At 33.4% G+C, this 13,547-nt stretch overlaps 1 protein-coding gene across 1 annotated transcript in view; it reads right to left on the bottom strand.

Moving 5' to 3' along the window:
- The window catches only part of ABCB5 (ATP-binding cassette, sub-family B (MDR/TAP), member 5), an 84,807-nt gene that overhangs the window by 24,308 nt on the left and 46,952 nt on the right, over positions 1–13,547 (bottom strand). The window contains exons 16-18 of the mRNA XM_004677126.1: positions 12,985–13,089; positions 12,735–12,812; positions 8,462–8,545 (exon numbers count right to left, since the gene is read on the bottom strand). Coding sequence (XP_004677183.1) covers positions 8,462–8,545; positions 12,735–12,812; positions 12,985–13,089 — 267 coding nt within the window. The remainder of the gene's footprint in view (positions 1–8,461; positions 8,546–12,734; positions 12,813–12,984; positions 13,090–13,547) is intronic.

Here is a 13,547-nt window from a genome sequence, read left to right as displayed (position 1 = left end):
ACCTGAGGATATGAACTCTCTTTGTTTCCTCCAACTAGAGGGAGTAAGTGTCTGACCTGAAGCCCTGTCATCACTGCATACTTAAGGGTGATTTCTTACAAACATTGCTCTCATAATCAAATATTTGGCTTCTATACTTAGTTGTAATTCAAATCTTGTCAATTATCTCAATAATGTCTATCATAGCAAAAGAGTATTTAATTCAGGATCACACACTCCATTCAGTTGTTCGTCTCTCGTCAATTTGGAACAGTTCTTTATTTCCTTGACTTTTGTGACCTTGACTTTTTGGGGGAAGATTACTGATTAGTTATTTGATAGGATGTCTCTCAATTTTAACTCATTTGACATTTGCTCATGATTAGATTCAGATTATGCATCTTTGGCAGGAATCCCACAGTAAAGATGCTGTGTTGCATACTATCAGGTAACACACATATGATTGTTCCTGGTGCTGTTCATTTTAGTTACTTAATTAAGAGAGTGCATTCTAGGTTCTCTCTACTATAAAGCTTTTAATCCCCTTTATATGTAGTGTTTTGAGGGTAGTTACTTTGAAGCTATGTAAATATCCAATTCCTTATTAAGCTTTCAATTTATTTGCTTCACTATGGACTAATGTTTTCCTTTTTTCTTCGTGGTTTGTAATGTACTATAATTGGCTTATTTGGATATTCAATTTGTCTGAGATGCAGTCAGTGTAAGTCCCTTCAAGTTTACTTTATTGTATTTTTACATGTCTCTACCATGGTTGAGTATTTTTTTACTTTCTGACACAAAAAGATTTTCTAGAACCGACCCCTGAAACCAATAATTTCTATAAGGACCTTGTTTCATTTTAGTGGAGAATATTCTTTAGAAGTTCAGATATGGTGTTAGTTTTACACATTACTAGTTATTAATGGCACGTCAGTATACAGAACTGGGAATCTGTGTATTTTGATGTATGCACACAATGAAGTCAACATCTATTTCTCTATATTTCTTGAAGTCTGTAAGTTCATGTTAATTATTCCAATTTCAATTTAAAGCAGGATTATTTCCAGCTATCTCCTTTGCAGTATTTGCTATCCCTTTCTTAAACAGTGAAAAGCATGTTTCTTGGTTTTTTTAAAAACAGATTTGTATAAATAATCTGTCTATACGAAGCCAATCTGTTCTTATGGTACATACCTCTCCCTTGCATGGACACCTTACTCCTGTCCTTTGGTTCTGCTTCCCCACATTTTCTGCCTTCATATTGGAGTCTCAACTCACCGTATGGGCTCCAAAACCCAGCCCTGCCCCTTCCACCTATGTTAAGAGAAGCAGGCACTTTTTACCATCCTGGTGGTGAATTGAATGACTAAGGATATTCATTAAAGTGTATATTTTGGATTCACCATCTTGTATTCTCTTTTTTGTACTTTTAACTTTGCTTGACTGAATAAGGATCTAAGGAGCAATATCAAGATAGAAAGGGAGCTGGGACATCATGGTATAAGGTAGCTTCGAGTCTGAAAAAATTAGAGTAGAAATGTTAAAAAAAATAATTTGTCAGGTATTTACATGTCTCTATAACTTTGGGGTTCCATTTTTACTGTTCCATGTGTGCGCACACATCATTATTTACTAAATCTCCTTTATAAACATCTTTGTAACTGTTTTATAAGAATATGTCTTATAGGGCCCTCCCTGGTGGCTCAGCGGGTTATAGCACAGCACTGAGAATCTAAAGCCGCTCCCGCATGAGATCGATTCCTGCCAGTCCCGGAGGTGACCATATGGTGTGGCAGACCTCTCCTGACCCGCCCGCTGCTCCCCTCAGCAATGTACTTCGTCGATCTGCCTGTTCTGCTCCCCACTCTGTCTCTGGTGAAGCCTCTCACCGCCCCTGAGCCTCTGGCCTGTACCCCAGTTCTGTATGCACAAATAAATAAATCTTAAAAAAAAAAAAAGAAGAATATGTCTTATAGATCATCTTTCAGTGAGGCATATATATTTAAATAATAAATTGAAGTATTAAATTTCTTTAGTACTGGGATGACAGAATGTGGCCCTTGTTCCTAGAACATACTAGTCAAACGAGAATATCAAGTCACATTTTAAAATATAGATTTTGATCTGATCATAAAAACACGACCATTGAAAAAGGTTTAAATAATATCAATATTTACATTCTTCTAGACATAAACATATATGCACATTCAGATTAGGATTATTGTGTGTGGGTTATTTTATATACTGCTTTTATCCCTTCAGTCCATACTGTCAGATTTTTCTTGGGTTACTAAGTTTTCTTAAAAAATATTTAGGATACTTTTTTCACTTTAAAAAATAAAGATACACTGCATATCTTTTGTATAAAATATTTGTGCTCATCTCTTATTTCCTAATGTTTAATTCCTAGATTATAATTATATGTTAAAGTGTAGGTACACTTATATTTTTAAGCTACTATCAAATTACTCCTTTTTTAAAGATTATAACAATTTCCACTAAAGTAACCTAAAATTAGCATCATCATTAAAAAATAACAACAATTAAGAAGTTCTCCTCCCACCAGAGATTTTACCTTATTTCTAAAATACTTTTGTGGTTTCAGTTTTAAGACTATATTTGACAATCACCCCATTGTTTCTTATTGAACTATCAAAGAAAACTTCAAAAAAGTAAAACCAAGTAAGAGCCGCAAACACCAAAAATTGTTAATACTGAAAAAATCCTATTTTAAGTGTCTTAGTGTATTATGCTCTAACTCTTAAGACCTTGAGGCTAAAATAGGAATGTCATTTGGCACTTAATACTGAGTTTTGCTGTGTGTCTCAAGAGCTGAAAGATAACAGATGAATGATGGTGTATATTGTGGGCTGAATTATGTCCCCTTCCAAAATTCCTATGTTAAATTCTTGACACCTCCATTTACTCAGAATGTGGGTGTATTTGGAGACAACGTATTTAAAGAGGTAATTAAGTTAAAATGAGGTCTTTATGGTGAGTTTTCATCCAATATGACTGGTGTTCTTACAAGAACAGAAAATTTGGAAGATTTGCTCACATCCACACTGAGGTACAGGTACAGTGAAATGACAGCTTGCAAGTACTTAGCATCACGTGTGGCAGTTAAAGCAAATCATTACAAGTCAAGGACAGAGAACTTAGAATGAGAACAATCTCTGTCACATGTGGATCTTGGCCCTCTAATCTTTAGAACTGTGAGTCAATACATTCCTGTTGTTTAAGTCACCCAGTCTGTTGTTATGGTAGTTCTAGCAAAGTAAATACACAGTACTTGTTCCTCTCTTCCTACCCCCATCAAGAGTTTCAGAGCTACTGGTATGCAGATTAGCTATCTGGATAGATGGGCTGTGGAGTTTATGCACTTGGTTTAGTTGGAGGTCCCATTATTAAATGCTCATACAGCCACTTCAACCTTTTATATATTTTGTTATGCAATAGTTAGAAGTACTTCTAAAAATTACTGTCAAGCTTTATGAGTAAGATATTCATTGTTATTTTAATACAAAATTTATGTTAGCTAACTATTACAAAGAAATCATTTGACATCAATTACTTGATGTTTTATGTGTTGTAGGTTTTATGCATTTACTAATTTTGACTTTGCAGTTTATTTTCCATTTTGAAGCCAATGACCTTTCCTTTTTCAGATCTCAGTTACTGAGATTATACCTATCTTGTTAAAAGTAAAGTATACATCCGGTGGGCAATTGTTCTTTTATGTTCAAATATTTCCTATTAGGTGGTCATGATGTATTTCTTTTTTTAGTTCCCTTCTTCTGTGTTTATTTTTTTTTAAGATTTATTTATTTATTCATACAGGACTGGGGTACAGGCCAGAGATGCGGAGGGTGAGAGGATTCACCAGAGACAGAGCGGGGAGCAGAACAGGCAGATTGAGGAAGTTCACTGCTGAGGGGAGCAGCGGATGGGTCAGGAGAGGTCTGCCACACCATGTGTATCTCCTCTGGGGCAGGCGGGAATCGAACTCATGCAGAAGTGGCTTTAGATTCTCAGTGCTGTGCTTTTTTTTTTTTTCAGTGCTGTGCTTTAACCCGCTGCACCACCAAGGAGGGCCCCACCTTCTTCTGTTTTTATCCTGTTAACTTTAAAGACTGCAGCTCTTGACAATAAATCAAGAGAAAATCAAGTGGCAGAAAATAGGAAAAGACAGAAAGCATGCTGAGGATTATAGCTTTTATTTATAAAATCATGCAGAATGTTTAAGAAAGAGAGATACTTAAAAGAGCTATAATAGATAAACATTTCAATGTCACTTAAAATTAGTTTAAGCACCTATGCACATTTTCAAAAACATCCAAGTGTAAACTTGCCAGAGTTTTGATGAGTCAGTCTTGTATTTGAGCTTTGTATTTGGAACATAAAATTTCTATAAAATGAGATGCACTTGCACATCCTTGTTCACTCAATAAACTTGGGCTAGCTACTCTGCACTAATTTACTGCTTGAAAATAACACCTTTCTAATTGGCATTTTGGTTAAAGCTACCACAACAGTGAACTATTCATTCAGTGTACCAAGGGCAGGGTCAGACACCCTGCATTTTGCTGGTGTTGGTAGGAGAAGAATAATCTACATCTTTTTATCCTGTTCCAGGAAGATTAACAGAACACAAAAATACTGTAAGGACTGAAAAAAAATGGAAGATGGTTTTAAAGACCTAAAGGAACCATGTACCAATGGAAAGATTTTAGAACAGGAACCAAAGGAAAATTTAAACTTTGTTAGGTTCTGCAGCAAAATGTACAAAAGGTACATTTTTCTTTTGGAAATCAAAAGTAATCATTATCTTTTGATAACAATTATTTTTGAATATATGTCTAAGGTATTAAGCTGAACACAACCTTTATAGGAAAATTCAAGTGTACAACAAGGAATGGCTAGTACAAGAAAATAAATAGAAGGGAACTCAATATGTGATTGTAGAAGTTAAGAGTGACCAACAGGAAATAATAGGTATAGAATTTTCCTTTCATCTGAAATAGATAATAAATAGACACAATGCAATAGCCAGTGGTCTTAAGATACTGGACCTAAAGCAACCAAGGGCAGGGACAGAAAACAAACAAGGTTAGTCCTATAACTGCCCCAGCCTACTTCTTGAAAGTGCTTTCAGGCTGCAGTGTAGGGAGTATGAACCGAGGTGGAGCCCAATAGACTCTCTCAGTTGAGGAGACAAAGTTGAAAGTCTGAGGTGTGCTTGGAAGCTAGAGTTTGCAACATAGAACACTAGAGAGGAGATATATATAAAGATAAATGTGGGTATTGGCAAGGATCTTCCTTGAGTACTCAGCTGAACAATGCATCTGTCAAGAGATGGCACAGTGTGTTCACACCACACAGGTTGGAAAACATGATTCACAAGGCATTGATTGGGTGCAGAAGGGCCCTAGGCTCTAACAGCTCTAGTAGATTATCTTGAGTAGTTTCCCTGGCTCTTCAGGAGTTAACATATGTTAATGTACTTATCAGTTGTTAGTTTTTTTGAGAAGCCAATGCTGAGTGAAGTGACTGAAAATTAGTTGGTATGAATAGTTTATGTAGAACAACTAAAGGTGAGAACATTTTCAAAGAAGTTGAGAAAAAACTAAGTACAAACTAAATATAATTTGTTCAGATATATTAAAACTAATGGTGAAAAACATTTGTAGACCAGAAGAAAAGGTTTAGTTAGGCAAATTTAAAGTCTGTGAAGCATATGATGTTTAAAGCTTATTAACTATATCATTCACCAGCAACTGTTTTGTGGGAAAAATTAAATTTATCATGCATTTCTGAGTCATATTGTCAATGGTGAAGTTCACTAGCTCTTACAGATTTAACTATCTTAATTCTGCTTTTGTGATAGATAGAAGTTGAATATCTTGACTTACTACACAGAGTTTGATGGTTATCCGCAGTAAAATTTTACTGTAGTATTTTGTGTTTGAGGATGAGATTTAATTTTTTCTTTACAAGAAGAACCAATCAACTTGAAACATGATTAATAAAAGCTAAACGTCTTTGGATATTAGCCTTTGCTATAGACCTGATAATGTCTTCTAATGAATTTAAAATTATAAATCAAAATAGTAATCATGATCCAACCTTATTTTTGGTAGTTATTATGAAAGCTACTAGCATTGTATGAATTGCAAGTAATGTCAAACTGCTTTGTACATTTCCTTTGCCCCGAATTTAAACTAAAAAACGAGGTCATCCATTGTCCCAGTAATGACATCTGGATTCTATATAGTCGACTCAATAGGATATTGGAATTAATGAGTGACACTTTTATGATTTCTAATGAGATGCTACAATTTTAGTTCTGATGAGAAAAATTTCTGGAACTAATATCTGTCTGTGTTTATCAAGTGTACACTGTGGTGTTCTTGTGAACAAAAATGATACACGAATTTTGGCTGATGAAAGGGGTACTAAAATACACAGAAAAAATACCTTGTAATTTTGTGAATTCTAAAACTGGTTTTATACCTTTATTTAATAAAGCCACACAGTACAAAGAAAATAGTTTGCTGACAGATGTAAGGTAATAAACCTTTACCTTAGGCTAAAACAGTGGCAGTTATTCAATAAACTATTTTAGGAATCATGTTTCTCTATAACTTTAATTTCACAAGTATGTTTTTCTCATAGTGTTCAACAGTATCAGAGCTGCTAAAATAGTCAGGGAAATACATTTTAAGTCATTAGAAAAGGATTGAAATAATGTTGATTATTTTTAAGGAGTTATGTTATAAATATTTACCATCACACATTTAGTAAAATGTAACTGACATTACATGATGAGGAAACTGAGAAGGAATATGGCTTAGTTGGGTTGATAAGATACAAAGTATGAACTTAAATTATTATTTATTGATTCAGCTATAATCTAGTTTCTTTGTGAAAAAAGATAATGGACAAATAGGATTGGTAAATAATTCTTCCTTGACAGAAAGCATATCTATGCAAGTTAGATATGACTCTACCTTTTTATGATAAAGCAAAGGTTTATGTGATTTACATATTAGTAAACACAGCTTCATTCTTAGCTATCTTTGGTTGACTTACTTTTAAATTCAGTGACTTTAAAAATCTGTTTTTCAATCATTAATTCTTTACATATTATTTCTCATTCAGTTAATATGGTTTGAATTGACCAGGAGTAATTACATGAATAATGTTTTCTAGTTGTAACAAGAAAATTTCAAGTGATTAAATGGTATTAGCAAGATACTAATAAGGAACTGGGCTGATAAATATTCTCATTAGTTTTTCTTGATAACACTACTTAATAGAACCAACTAATGAATGTTAAGAGAGAGCAATATCAACCTTTCAGTACTAACTTGCTCTTTTGGGGTTAAAATACTTTCTAAAAGAGAAGAAATTTCATATAAAATATTGGTAATCATACTGATTCTACTGGATTCTTAAAAGACTTGAATAATAGGTAGTAAGAGAAAAGCATTAGTATGGTAAAGAAAAAAGCCAGCAAGATCTGTGGAATGGGAATTCAAATGGATTTATCAGGATTGATATTTCTGCTTGTAGTAGTGAACCTTGGAATTCCTAAACACAGATGTTGCCATTCAGATTATTCTTCTGTGTTATGCTTGCTATTTGATTATTAAGTGAAAATATACCCATCATTTATCTCATTTATGCCAGTAAAATTGAGTTCCTTGATCTTTTTATAAAATTTAAATACTGTCTAATGAAATTTAGAGCCTTGTCTTCAAAATTACGGAGTTTCAGGAAGAGATGAAGATGAAGATGTTGCTCCTCTTCCCTTTGAGTTCTTGCTATATCATAAAATTAGCTTTCCAAACCAAATGGAAATATGTAAATATTGACAAGTGTAACCAACCTATTCTCTGGTAATAGAATATAGGCATGGATGTATGTACTGAACAGAGGTCTTGAAAAGTTACAAAATAGTTGCTATGTATTGTCAAAATAGCCTCCAAAAGAAAATGCAATTTTGAAAGTGCTATTTTAATTGAAAATTTGTTGCTCTGGTAACAGTGCTGTAATTAATAACTTCAGTATTTCTAAACAGGAAGAATACTTCTAAGATTTTTCTGTCATTCAGAAAATCATGACTTTCTTTTTTTCCCTTATGCATCATATTATATTAAAAGATCTAAATTGCAAGAGTGTACTTTCATTTTGTTATTTTTTTCCTTTTGTACTATTTACTTCAGAATTCTTTTCTCTAATTCAGTTTTGGGTATCATCTTTACATATGGAAATCTTTCTTTTTGGTTAAACATACCCAGAAATGAAAGGTTCACTTTTATCTTTCATTAGGTGTTCTCTGTGAGCTATGAGACTTCCCTGGTCTTCTCTTGCATATGGGTCTTTTCAGGATAGGTCACATATATAAATACAGACAGATATATCTATGCACACATGCACACCACTTATACACCATTCAAAATAAAAGCAATATACGTACTCCTTGAATTTGTGCTATGTCTGTGGCTAGTATTGTTGTCAAGGCTCCTGTGCTGTTTTCTTTATCATCAAACCAGGAAATGTCCTAGGTACAAAGAAATTAACACATGATTTTCAAAAAGACTCTTCTTTGACTTGTGATTTTGTTGCTGTAACTTGTAGGCATTTCCTTGCACTCACAGGTACTTACCTCTCCTAAATACTGTGGATCAGGTGACCTTTGTTCTTTATTTCACAAAGATCTATATTTAGATACAAACTGAAGAATGTAAAAAGAATGTAAATCTACAAATTCGACTCATTATTGGGTTACAAATTCTATAATAATGTTAAAAATGGCCATTTTGAACTACTAAGTAATTTGAAGTTTGTGAAAAACTGACTGTATTTAAAAAGTAAGGCAACATACAACACAATTGAGAAATATTTTCAAATATTTTTAACTAAACTTAGTAATGATAATAAGTCTATCTTCTCCTTTCATGTTTGGGCTAGCTGAATGGCTCCTATAAAGAATGGTGATGAGAAGATGTAATGAAGGAAATGGGCACTCCAGATGTCTACACCAGCACTTGTCTCTACAAAGCTGTCTGGGCCAAAGGAATAAGGAATGTCCTATTCTATTCCATGCATGGTTGTCCAGGAAATGCAATGAAGATGAAGAATCACCAAACAAGCTGTATGCACAGGTTGCCTATGTACCTGTCACAACTTTCAAAAATCTAGAAAACCTCAATGTGAGTGAGAAGTAGCCAATGATTATCAAATAAAGTTAAAAAACTAAAATAAAGCAAAACAAACATGTCTGTCTTATTCTCTTTAGGGTCCAAATAGGCAAGACTACTTTTCCTGACACTTCATGTTAACTGCTAGATGTTAAAAGAATTGGACATTGTGTAAAACCTCTGCAGACAAGAAGCACGTAACCTGAAGAAACAGGTAAGAAATATAAGCAATAAAAGGATAATATAATAAGCAATTTAATTTTCAATAGCTAATGAAGACAGTACTCTTAGCATTTCTTACCCTAAGGAGTCTGGATTTCATTTTATTAGCTATTGAATATTTCTATTTACTCACATATTTCTTGTGAGTTAGGACTATGTGGAGGCTGTATCTCAAAGATAGCTTAAAACTATTTATTGGGGCCCTCCCTGGTGGCACAGCGGGTTAAAGCACAGCACTAAGAAGTTAAAGCCACTTCCTCATGAGTTCTATCCCCGCCTGCCCCGGAGGTGACCACAGGGTGCGGCAGACCTCTCCTGACCCACCTGCTGCTCCCCTCAGCTGTAGTTCGACAGTCTGCCTGTTCTGCTCCCCACTCTGTCTCTGGTGGCTCTCCCACCCTCTGCATCTCTGGCCTGTACCCCAGTTCTGTATGAATAAATAAATCAATCTTTAAAAAAATATATTTATTAGACCCACAACATGGCAGAATAGAGAGGTTGGGATCAACTTTTTTTTCCAAAAAAAGAGAAAATGTTGAAAGGAAGATTCAGAAGTTCCTTGTTAGGAAAGCAAGCAAACCTAAGTGTCTAGTGACAAAAGAATGGATAAAGTAGATGCAGTGTATTTACACAGTGGAATAATACTGTTATACAAAAGATGAAATGTTGCCACTTATAACAACATAGGTGGAACTGGAAGGGATGATATTAGGTGGGATAAGTCAGAAGGACAAAGACAAACAATGGATACTTTCACTAGTATGTGGAATATTGAAAAACAAAGCAATGAAGCATACAAAATAAACCAAAATCAATCCTCGAAATCTGACTGTACAACTGAAGCTGCCAGAGGCTAGAGAGCAGAGTTAGAAGGGGACCTAATGGATTATGGTTGAGGAAAATGGATGTATTAGTGGTAGGTGTGGTGTGGTGACATACATCTGAAAAGTTGTGAACCCTAAATCATGTGCAGCTCTAAATTGTTTCCTCAATAAAAATAAAGTAAAATACATTTTTACTTCTGAAACACAATGAACAGTATATTTTATTACCATTGTAATCAGCTCCAATAAAAATATTCTTTTAGACTACTTTATGTAATCAAAGAAAATATAGATTTTATACTTATTATAAGACCATACCTGATTCTATAAATACTTCTAACTTAGATGAGATTTTAAAATATTAATAAACAGTATTGCAAGTCTGAGCATGCTTTCTACACTTTAAAAAATGTCTTATCTTAGGACTAAAACTAAAGTAAAAGGTAAAACTGTGTAGCAGTTTTTCTCACTATAGACAAAAATGAAGTTGGAAATCTATTAATAAAGAAAAAGCCAAATGTTTTACTCTTTTCCTCATATTAAAACAACAACAACAAAAATAAGCCAAAAAAAAAGTAAGGTAAAAAGTTCAGTTGAATTTATGGGGGAATGTAAGAATGCCTTATGAATACCATAGGGTTTCTGTGCAAGTCTTTGTATGTATATGTTTTTTGAAGGATCAGAGTCTATGGCTCTATTTCTAGATTGGTCCATTCTTATCAGCAGAAGCTACTTGGTATGAAAATGTTGTTGTCCTGGTAGTTTACATAGGCAGAGGACTGATATCTAGTATTAAGGATCAGGATATTTGGTTAACAACAATTCTACTGGTTAAACTGGCTCATGACATTGAGACTCCATTACCAAAAGCTTCCTGTGAACAAAGAAGAAATTGAAAGTAGTCTTTTGAATACTTTAAACTTTGTCTTTTGTTTAAAGCAATGAGACGTTCAGGGAACATTTTCAGTAATTCCTGGAAATTGAATATTAATTTCCTTGTATATGGAAAAACATAAATTAAACAAAAACCCAAAATGAGCAGAACTTGTGTACCACTGTGAAATACAGAATTAGTTAATTAAAATTCCACATTATTTCATTAAATGGTTGAAATAGGGACATAAAGTGTTCATTAAAAAAACTGAATTAAAAGCTCAAAATGAGTGAGATGTGCAGGTATTAAATTATTTTACAATCCTTTTAGTAGATTTTCATTTTTCTAGGTTAAAGAATGTCTCCAATTGTGGAGCAAAGATGGGACATAGGACCTGTATGAGCAGAGGGCATCAGGCACCAACTTGCTTTGGGAAAGCTCTTAGTTGCCTTATTCTTTGCAGAATTTATCTTGTAGTTCTAAAAGACCAGAGGCCTAGGAGTTTTGTTATTTGGTTCTCCTCTGAGTACTACTCCTAAAAGTTACAAGACTTAAAAATTGGTTTTGACAATTTGAGTAGAATGACAACTCAATTTCTGAAAAGAAATAACCCTAGCAGGAAGCTATTTGCTTCTGCATGGTGCATTCTGGTGGGAGAATTCCAGGCAAAGGGCTCCAAATGATTACTGGCTTTCAGGGTAACCTAATACACCTTGGCCTCCTGGAGGAATTTTAGAGGTGCCAATCTTAGACATTTCTGTCAGTTGCTTCCAAGACTCACTTCTCAAGATTACTACCTGATCTACCTATTTTTAGTCATTTCACAGGTGTCACTGACCAAGTGTGTGAAAAGCTGAACCTGGCAGTTAGAATGTTATCTGAATTCAGGACTCTTCTGATGAGGGTAGAGAGGTTGGCTGCTTTATGAAGTCTAGAATGAAATAACAGTAAGTTGTATATATGGATGAGAATTAGAGAAATGAATTTATTCCTTTCAAAATATGTTTCTCAAGAAAAGTACTGGATGGTTTCACTCATAAGTAAAAAAAAAGCAAAGGAACTGATAAAAACAAAATGAGTCCATGAAATTTGACTATCGAATTGAGGCTACTTAAGGGTGAGGAATAGGAACAAAAGGGGGGAACAGAAGGAGAACCAATGGAGGATTACTGAGGGTTTGGTGGTAGGTGTGATATGATAGCATATGTTTATAGAGGTGTGAATCTACAAACCCCTAAAAATTTTTATAGTAGTGTCAATCAAAATTACCTCAATAAACATAATTAAAAATAAAGTCTGTTTCTCAAGATATTATAGGTGTTAGCTTTCCATTTTAGTTTGAATTTGGTTTTCAAATGGTAGAAATTATACATTAAAATAGATGTAAGAAGCAAGGAGTAGACTCTACATCCTTGTTTTCTGTAAGTTATATTGTAAACCACAATTTTGAACTTTATTTGATTAGAAATAAATATATTTTTGATGCCAGATTTCTTGCTGCTTGGAACACAAAAACATGCTCTTAAATGATTAAAGGAAAATTATCAAGAGATTTCTTGAAAAACTAAAAAACATTCCAACATTTAAAAACACAATTTAAATAATAAAAAAAATCAACTAAATACTCACTTGATATAACATGGCCTTAAATGCCAAGTGTCTCAATCTCATGGTTAAAATTTCCCCTGCTCTGCCATAAAACAATCCCTGGAAAACAAAATCTACATTAATTTTTAATCTCTTTATTTCTTTATAATATTTAGTTACTGTATTTAACCACTTACATCTTATCTGATTATTCAGTTATTATTTTTAACTTAAATAGCAAGGATGGCATAAAATTATTTATGTTCATTTTTTAAATTCATTACAAGCTTACCTGAATGAAATAACTGACAAAGCAAATAACACCCAAAATCACAAATATCATGGAATAAATTTGTGCATCATGCTTTAATGTATTTTTATCATCATTTTCAAACATCTGAAAAGGAACATATTTTTTTTTTATCAGGCAGTTAGAAGAAAATATAAAAGAAAGAGAAAACTAAAATGTCTATTAGGATTTTCTGAATGGATTTCAACATAAGTTTACATACACATTTTTGGGGGAAAAGTATGACATAAGTTTAACCTCTACATTCTATTACATTTGATTAATTAAAAAAGTTCTTTTACTTAAGCTATATAAACATGTGATCAGCCAAATGTGTTCTCTACTTACTACAATTACCACAGGGTATTTTCACCACCAGCTTGCCTGAATTATTACTAGTAACTTTAATAATTCAGATTTCTTAATATTCCTCTATTTTTAGAGTAGTATCTGAAATGTGATCTTTATACACATCCCTTAAAATCATTCCAAAAGTTAGTAATTATACAAAGAACTACAAATTACAATATATATATATATATATATATATATATATGTATGTATGT

Source organism: Condylura cristata, unplaced genomic scaffold, assembly GCF_000260355.1.
Source record: "Condylura cristata isolate star-nosed mole 26May11 unplaced genomic scaffold, ConCri1.0 scaffold00005, whole genome shotgun sequence".
NCBI lineage: Eukaryota > Metazoa > Chordata > Mammalia > Eulipotyphla > Talpidae > Condylura > Condylura cristata.
This window is presented reverse-complemented; position numbering and strand designations above follow the sequence as displayed.